At 33.4% G+C, this 9,170-nt stretch overlaps 1 protein-coding gene across 1 annotated transcript; it reads right to left on the reverse strand.

The window, feature by feature from the left end:
• Positions 1–307: 307 nt before the first annotated feature.
• On the reverse strand, positions 308–3,146 carry LOC148065853 (transcriptional coactivator YAP1-like). Its single transcript, XM_087808096.1, has 3 exons — positions 3,061–3,146; positions 2,901–3,025; positions 308–1,725 (listed from the first exon to the last, which is right to left on the reverse strand). Exons 1-3 carry the CDS (start codon positions 3,144–3,146, stop codon positions 1,547–1,549), a joined length of 390 nt encoding a protein of 129 aa, XP_087664222.1. The 3' UTR covers positions 308–1,546.
• Between the last annotated feature and the right edge of the window lie 6,024 nt (positions 3,147–9,170).

Genomic DNA, 9,170 nt, shown 5'->3' on the forward strand with positions numbered 1-9,170 from the left:
ATTGTTTTTTATAGAATAAATTAATATGAATTCGTTTTTTTTTAATATAAAATGACTGAATTCTGCAATTTGAATGTTGTGGGAAAAAAAACAAATACTTTCCAAATTAATGTTTGTTTGTTTTTTACACATAGAGTTTGATATTCTGATTCCAAAAATTGAAAAATAACGTTTCTAAAATTCAACATTTTTTAATTCCTAGCCTTTTTAAAATTCAATATAAAAACGTTGGTATAATAGAGTCACCAGACAAAACCAACAGAGCACCGAGCAACAAAATATCCACATCTTAAGAAAAAGTCAGAGGTTTGCGTATTTAAAAGTTTATTGACACAGAAACGTTTTTATAAAATGATAAAAGTGGGAGTAAAATGTAAAAATCTTATATAAAGCTCATGCTGATTGCCTTCAAACTCTGGTAATAACATAGTAACATATGGAGTGTCATGCATGCGGCGATAAATAACAACCCGACTAGGTAGTGTGTTGCGTTCGTGCAGGAGCGAGAAAAAAACAAAACAACCCTTCGTCGCACGCGTCACTCGGATATCATTAAAAAACTGGATCTAATTTCAATAGATGAGATAATTGACCTTGTTTTTTCTTTTTTAATGATTCACAAACCGTTTGTTAAAAAAAAGATTCAAACTCAGGTAGAAAAATAAAATCACAGCACAAACAATCCAGGAGTAAAAACAGAGTTAATACAGAAAAAAAAGTACTGATGTTGGCGGGAAGAAGTAAATGTTAGGCGGGAAAATGAACATCACGGCATCTGCTATTAGTACAAACAAGTGTTTGGTTTTTCTCGGGAAGATCCACTAGTTTGACTTTCTGTCGACACCCGTCGGTGTTGAGTCAGTATCGTAGCGTTGTCAGTGTGAGCGAGTCCTTCTCTTCCCAGCATTCACCCTCCATCTCCAACGACGTCGTCAGATATCGTCGGCTTCGGATCCATCGAGTCCATCTGCTGTCGCACTCCTGGGAAATATTGACTCACGAACGCTCGTAGAGAAGAAGCTAAAAACTTGATCTTTGCCCTAAAAAAAAACAACTAAAACCTTCTTTTAAAAAAAAACAAAAAACGTCTATTTTTCTGTTTGAACTCCTGAAGAAAAAGCTCCTTAAATTGACGATAAAACGCTGATGTTTAGTGTTTTTAATTCATCATTATAAGTCAAAAGTAACAATAGTGAGGCTTAAAGCTTTTCTTCTAATACTGCTGCAGCTTTTTTTGTTGTTTTCGTTTTTTGGTCCGAGCGACGACACTAGTATCGTTGTTTCCTCTTCGTCTTCTATTTCTACAAGGCACTGCTGGTTTTTTTCTTCCACACAGAAGTTTTAATACTGCATAATATAATGGTCTGTAAAAGTCTGGGACTAAATAAGCATCTTTAGAAGAGGATTAGAAGTGGTGAGTGTCGTCGTAGAGTTTGATTGTAACCCTTGATTTTAAGAGTAGATTTGAAAAATAGATATAAATGCTCCGTCGTTAGTGTTTTGGATTACTTGGCTCGTTCAGTGTCAGGAGTCCATCACCGTCCGTCTATAGCCAAGTGAGCAGGCTGTCTCTGTCCATGTGAGACCCGGACAGCACCGTCTCCATGTCCATCAGGAGGTCCGAGCTCAGGCCTTCGGGGATGCAGGGCATCAGTTCGTCGCCCTCGGACATGGGCAGCACCGGCATGGAGTCCTGCAGGGCCATGGACGACTCGTTGGTGTCGCCTGGAGAGAAAACAAATGATCAAAAAGAAGCAGAAAATATTCTTTTTTTTTTAGATGAAAGTCCACCATGATGTTCGTTGTTATTGATTTCTTAATGGATCGCTTGTGTTTCGGTTGCTCTACTGCGACATCTGGTGGTCAGTCAGAAGAACTCTTCAGACAAATATTTGTTATGGTAGTAACAACTATTTATTGAATTATTGATATGAATAATTGAGTTAAATCGTTTCTATATCGAAAGGTTTTATTTATTTATAATATTTGAACAAAATATATAAAAACAATCTAAATTAATTCTTAATTCGACATTATTATACCATTTATAAATATATCTATAAACATTTAAACTTAACATTTTTCCATTCTTGGCCTTACTTAAGTTGAACCTCGGAACAGGCCTCAAAACTACATCTCCCAGAATTCTCTAGCAAAAACTAAAATGGCCGCCTGTCATGTTTCTGCTAAAGCAAAAGTTAATATTTGAGTTTGTGAAATGTAAAAGTAAAAGCACTCAAGTGTTAGTTTAATGTCTTAAATGAGTCTTTAATGAGTCTTTACTGACGGAACATACGAGAGGAAAATACATAAAAGCATTTAATACTTTAAAAAACATTTTTTAATCATTTAAATCTTGAAATCTTAATTTGTTTTTATTTAATTTAATTATTTGTTTTGTTTAAGTTTCATTTCACGATTGAATCAACATTTCATTCATTTCCAATCGTAAAATAAATTACTATTATTAAAAAATATCAGAATTATTGTAATTAGATTAATAATATAATAATAATAATTCAACATTTTGTTTGTAGTGCACTTTATATTTGAAGATCATCAAACTGTCTGTACAATTTCATTTTAAAATAAACGAATATTCTAATAACATTATCAATATGTCAATTATTCAAAATAAATATAAAAAGCTTAAAAAGCACCTTTAAATAAAAAAGTATATCAAAGTTTCAACATTTAAAATGTTAAATTCAATCATTAAATATTCCGATGATATTCTTTTATTTTAATGAATCAGCGGTTCAGTCTAGTTGCGCTGCAGCTACAGCGACATCTAGTGGCCACACAGCAGATCTCTACCAAATCGTCGCTTCTACTGCAAAACCCTTTGTTTTGATGTCACGAGCCTCCATTGAGGATCTGCAGGAGTCAGTGGTCATTACCGGTGTCCATGTGCTCCACGGAGCTCAGCATGTGGTCGGACGTGCGCGGCAAACTGCTGACGCTCAGACCGCTGTCGGTGCTCTCGTTACGAGAGTGAGCTCTGGACACACAACAACCGTCAACTCTGTTACGTCTCGTGACCCGGGTCCCGGGGCTCACCCGTTCAGCTTGGGTTCGTGGTTCTGGCTCCGGATTCTGACGTCCAGAGAGGGAACGTGAGCCTGCGTGTTCCTGTCGTGATCCATCCCACCGGGAATCTGGTTCCTCACCCCTGAGTCCTGCAGACCCGTGGAATCAAATCCTTTAAGAGTCTTAGACCATCTTGTCCAGGAGAGGACGTGATAGTTTGTGTCTTAAAATCACTCAAGAATAGATTGAAATTCTTCTTTTAGTTGATAATGAAACTAGAAACAGGTCAATGTCCATCTGGGTCCACAAATAACTTGAAGAATGTTCTGTGTTTTGTTAAGGAGTTTTAGCTTCTCCTACCTGAACACATGTTTTTTATGTTTAAACACAAATCAAATGTGTAAATTATTCACTTGAAGATTGATTCAATTGCTTAGAATAAATAATCAAATACATTCAAATCATTTAAATTGAATGACATGGAAGTAAATAAATGAAGTAAAGATTGAATACATTAAGAAATAATAATTATAATGAATAAAATGTGGTTTAAGGGGACGTTTTTAAATTAAATGAAATTCAATTTTAAACACAAGTTTGAAGAGTCTATAGGTCACGTTGACCTCTGACCTGTGGTGGAGTTAAATAAAATAAAATAAAATAAAATTTGAAACATGAGTTTGAAGAATCTATAGGTCAAGTTGACCTCTGACCTATGTAGGAATAAAATAAAATAAAATAAAATTTTAAACACAAGTTTGAAGAGTCAATTTGTCATGTTGACCTCTGACCTGTGGAGGAATAAAATAATATAAATTAAATTTTTAAACAAGAGTTGGAAGAGTCTTAAGGACAAGTTGACCTCTGACTTATGTAGGAATAAAATAAAATAAAAAATAAAATAAATAAATAAAATAAAATAAAATAAAATAAAAAACACAAGTTGGAATATTCTAAAGGTCACACTGACCTCTGACCTGTGGTGGAGTAAAATAAAATAAAATAACATTTTAAACACAAGTTTCAAGAGTCTATTTGTCACGTTAATCTCTGACCTGTGAAAGATTAAAATAAAATAAAAAAAAATGAATACAATTTAATTTAATTTAATTTAATTTAATTTAATTTAATTTAATTTAATTTAATTTAATTTAATTTAATTAATTTAATTTAATTTAAAAACTCAAGTTTGAAGAGTCTGAAGGTCACATTGACCTCTGACCTGTGGTGGAAGCTGCATCTGTTGTTTGCACCTCAGCCGCTCCTTGTCTTGTCGCTGCTGCATGGCCATGTTGAGCAGCCCCGGGTTCAACTTCTGGGCTACAACACAAACACACAAACAAAATGCCAACATTACAAAACACACAAAAAAACAACAACACAAAAACCTCCACAAAAAAACAACAACAGAAGAACAACATTTGAGATCTGCGTTGTTCTAGCGATGGCTGAGCAACGTGTTATTGTCAAGTCTGTAGACACAAATTTGATGCTACCTAGACGCGGGTCGACCCATGAGGTGTTCTTATTTATGTGATCGATGTAGAACACCTCTCCGTCCGCGGACACCGCCTGCTCCCAGCCTTCAGGCAGAGGACCTGAGTGTCAGTGAAAGTACACAGTGAGGAAGCCATGAAAGAACTGGACGTTTGAGTTCAAGATCAAGAAGCTAGCGCGCCTTTCTTTAGCGTTTCTGCGCGATGCTAGCTGAGAGGACGTGTTAACGTGCTCGATGTTGACGTATTTAGAGATGGACAATTCACCGCTTTGTCATTTCAATTGATATTTTACACTTTAGCTACAAAGCTAATGTTTGCTAATGTTTGCTAATGTTTGCTTATGTTTAATAATGTTTGCTAATGTTTACTAATGTTTGGTAATGTTTACTAATGTTTACTAATGTTTACTAATGTTTGCTAATGTTTACTAATGTTTGGTAATGTTTACTAATGTTTACTAATGTTTACTAATGTTTGCTAATGTTTACTAATGTTTACTAATCTTTGCTTATGTTTAATAATGTTTGCTAATGTTTGCTAATGTTTGCTAATGTTTACTAATGTTTACTAATGTTTGCTAATGTTTACTAATGTTTACTAATGTTTGTCAATGTTTGCTAATGTTTGCTAATGTTTGCTAATGTTTACTAATGTTTGTCAATGTTTGCTAATGTTTGCTAATGTTTGCTAATGTTTGCTAATGTTTGCTAATGTTCGCTTATGTTTAATAATTTTTGCTAATGTTCACTTATGTTTAATAATATTTGCTAATGTTTACAATTTTTTTCTAATGTTCACTTATGTTTATTAATGTTTGCTAATGTTTGCTAATGTTTGCTAATGTTTGCTAATGTTTGCTAATGTTCACTAATGTTTACTAATGTTTGCTAATGTTTACTAATGTTTGTCAATGTTTGCTAATGTTTGCTAATGTTTGCTAATGTTTACTAATGTTTGTCAATATTTTCTAATGTTTGCTAATGTTTGCTAATGTTTGCTAATGTTCGCTTATGTTTAATAATTTTTGCTAATGTTCACTTATGTTTAATAATATTTGCTAATGTTTACAATTTTTTTCTAATGTTCACTTATGTTTATTAATGTTTGCTAATGTTTGCTAATGTTCACTAATGTCGCTTAAGTTTACTAATGTTTACTTATGTTGCCAAAGTTTGCTAATGTCAGTAATGTTTACTTATGTTTGCTAATTTTCACTAATGTTTGCTAAGATTTGCTAATGTTTGCTAATTTTTGCTAATGTTTACTAATGTTTACTAATGTTTGCTAAGATTTGCTAATGTTTGCTAATGTTTGCTAATTTTTGCTAATGTTTACTAATGTTTACTAATGTTTGCTAAGATTTGCTAATGTTTGCTAATTTTTGCTAATTTTTGCTAATGTTTACTAATGTTTACTAATGTTTGCTAAGATTTGCTAAGATTTGCTAATGTTTGCTAATTTTCACTAATGTTTGCTAAGATTTGCTAATGTTTGCTAATTTTTGCTAATGTTTGCTAATGTTTACTTATGTTTGCTAATGTTTGTTAATTTTTAATAATGTTTGCTAATGTTTGCTAATGTTTGCTAATGTTTGCTAATGTTTGCTAATGTTTACTAATGTTTGCTAATGTTTACTTATGTTTGCTAATGTTTGTTAATTTTTAATAATGTTTGCTAATGTTTGCTAATGTTTAATAATGTTTGCTAATGTTTGCTTATGTTTACTAATGTTTGATAATGTTTGCTAATGTTTGCTAATGTTTACTAATGTTTGATAATGTTTGCTAATGTTTGCTAATGTTTAATAATGTTTGCTAATGTTTGCTAATGTTTGCTAATGTTTAATAATGTTTGCTATTGTTTGCTTATGTTTACTAATGTTTGATAATGTTTGCTAATGTTTGCTAATGTTTACTAATGTTTGATAATGTTTGCTAATGTTTGCTAATGTTTGCTAATGTTTGCTAATGTTACTAATGTTACCAATGTTACTAAGTTTCCTTTTTCTACCTCTGATGAACCAAAAAAAAATCTTGCAAAGAAACAAGTCGCTCTTTTGGTCACAGTCATGAGAAATGAGCAGGAAGTTAGTTGTGGTTTCAAGCTAAGATGCTAAAGATTAGCATAGCAGGGGAAACTTATGAGTCATTATTTATCTCTTTATTCAAAACTAAAGATGGTAAACAGAATTAAATCTAGTTTTCTGGAGTTTTACTCTGGTTCTGTATAGAAAAAGACTGATTTCAATTCTATTTTCTTTGCATTTCTGAAAGTTTTTCACTACTTTACTCTAATTTCTTTAATAGTAGAAATAGCTCCTGATTTCTCAAAATACACTTAAAGAAATAAAACAGTGATTTTAAGTAAATATTTATTAGGTTTTTCAAAGTTTATGATGTAAAATTAAAATTGATAAAGATATAATTGTCATTAATATTGCTACACTTAACTAACCCTAATGCCATTAGTTGCAAAAAAATGATCATAATACTTTTTATTTAAAAAAAAGAGAATTTAGAGACAATCATTTTTTTATTTTTTTTTACACAAAATAAAACACATTAAATGCAGTAATAATCAATACAGCACAAATAAAAAAGTTTATTTTTACTTTCTTTGCTGCAAATCATCAATATATTAATTTATTCTCATTGTTTTTTTGCATTTGTTTTAAGTTTTGAGAGCAATTTTACACAATTTAATGTAAACACATTGGGTTTAATACATGAAAAATGACTGTTTACAAAAATACATTAGTCGTTATAATAATAATATATTTTAATCTGTGTTTTAGATCTTTTAAAATCCTTTTTAAGAACCTGATTATGACGACAAATGGCACGATCTGGTCGCAAACATGAACTTGATTCTTGTCTGCGGTGACATTTTTGTGGTCCTAATGGTGAGGCTGCTGAACTAACAACTGAACAAGGTTCTCTATGCTCTCTGACACTTCTGTCCCTCGTGTTGCTCTTGCTGTGGTTGCTGGTGGAGAAGCTAGGTTCTATATATTATATATATATATATTATATAGATATTATAACAGGGCCCTGAGACACATGACTATGAAATGCAAAGTTGTTTGCGATTTGACGAAAAAAGCAGACAAATCTAGCCTGTTAGAGACATGATATCTTCCTGAGTCTAAGATGTTACAGTAAACAGTTAATCCCAGAATAACATACTCTGATTGCTCCACTCAGAGCTATGATGAAAGCAGCCATAAGTAAGTAAGTGAGTAATATTTATTAAACAATAACTTGTGTGGTCGACTGATGCAGAATTTTATTTTAACTAATTAAAAGTTAATTATCAAGCGTCGACACTGGATTCTCTGGAACATCTTTGTCTCTCATGTTACCAAGAGTTTCTGCTCGTAAATGTCAACTTTTCTGCCTTTTAACACTCGCGCTGAAAGGTCAACTTCCGGTTAAAGGTTTTCAAAATAATAGAACATGTAACAAAGTAAAAGCTTTCAAAATCCTTGTATTTTCAAGTGTAGAAATGTCAGAAAGATGAGAGACATTTAGAAACACTGTGTTCTCGTGTCAAACACATCATTATTGAAGCAGTCGGTGATGAGATCAGGAAGGAGATTAAAAAGATTATTGACCTTGTTTTCTGGAGAAAATATTTGAAAAGAGAAGAGACATCAGTGAGAAACAGAACCAGACTGAGGAGCAGAAAGAAGGAAAACAGGAAGAAAGAAGTCAGAATAATATGTGACGTAAACTCATCGACTTCATCTCTATACAAAGAAAACTGGAGTCTTTTATTGGAGGTCAATGGTTGAACTTTATTGACACTGAAGAGGAAACAAGAGTCACAATGATTACAAACAAACAGTCAAAGAAAGATTCATCCAAACACTCGTGGATCATGTTGACGCCTCAGAGAGTCTCTGGCTGAACATCTGCTGATGCTGGAGACACTTCCAACATCTCCACTTCCTCCACAGGTGCTGGGAGCTGCTCTCTCCTCCTGCTCCTCTGGACCACAACAACAACAACAACAACAACAACAACAACAACAACACACATCATGAAGATCACGACACTGAGCAGCACAGACCGCACTAGATGGTGATCAACCTCTGGCTCTCCGAACATTACAAGGGTCTTAGATCTGAACACACAACGTCTGTCTTTCTCAACCACACACCAGAACTCTCCGCTGTGTTCCAGAGAGATGTTAGTGATCACCAGGCTCGTGTCGGAACGAGAGATTCTGTCTTTTTGTCCTTGATATACAAGTGATGTTCTTCCTTCAGTTCTCTTTGTCTTCATGAACCAGAAGATCTTATCAGGCTGTTTCCAGTCACACTGTAGAGTCACGTTCTCTCCTCCAGTGAAGAACACATCAGCAGGCGGGTCAGACTCAGGACACACAAACAGGTAGTAATCATCATACTGACCACTGCGATCACAGGTGTAATAACCTGTGTGGTTCAAGGTCAGTGATGGAAATATCAGAGTGTAGTTGTTAATCTTTTCATATTTCATCAATGAATTAATAATCCACCACACGTGTGGTTTGTTTCCACTGAAGTCAGAGCAGTTCAGCTCCAGACTCTCTCCCACCCACCTGTGAATGTAATTATATTGTAAATTAACATCAAACTCCTTCAGTAGTTCACAGCTC

Source organism: Callionymus lyra, chromosome 14 (assembly GCF_982586985.1).
Source record: "Callionymus lyra chromosome 14, fCalLyr1.hap1.1, whole genome shotgun sequence".
Classification (NCBI taxonomy): Eukaryota; Metazoa; Chordata; class Actinopteri; order Syngnathiformes; family Callionymidae; genus Callionymus; species Callionymus lyra.

What these genes read in the sequence shown, in the direction of transcription:
- LOC148065853 (XM_087808096.1), bottom strand. Translation starts at nt 3,146, where the DNA reads ATGGATCACGACAGGAACACGCAGGCTCACGTTCCCTCTCTGGACGTC. An exon ending in CACGAACCCAAGCTGAACGG is followed by an intron (nt 3,026 to 3,060) that starts GTGAGCCCCGGG and finishes GAGACGTAACAG; the next exon opens with AGTTGACGGTTGTTGTGTGT. An exon ending in CGTGGAGCACATGGACACCG is followed by an intron (nt 1,726 to 2,900) that starts GTAATGACCACT and finishes TTTTCTCTCCAG; the next exon opens with GCGACACCAACGAGTCGTCC.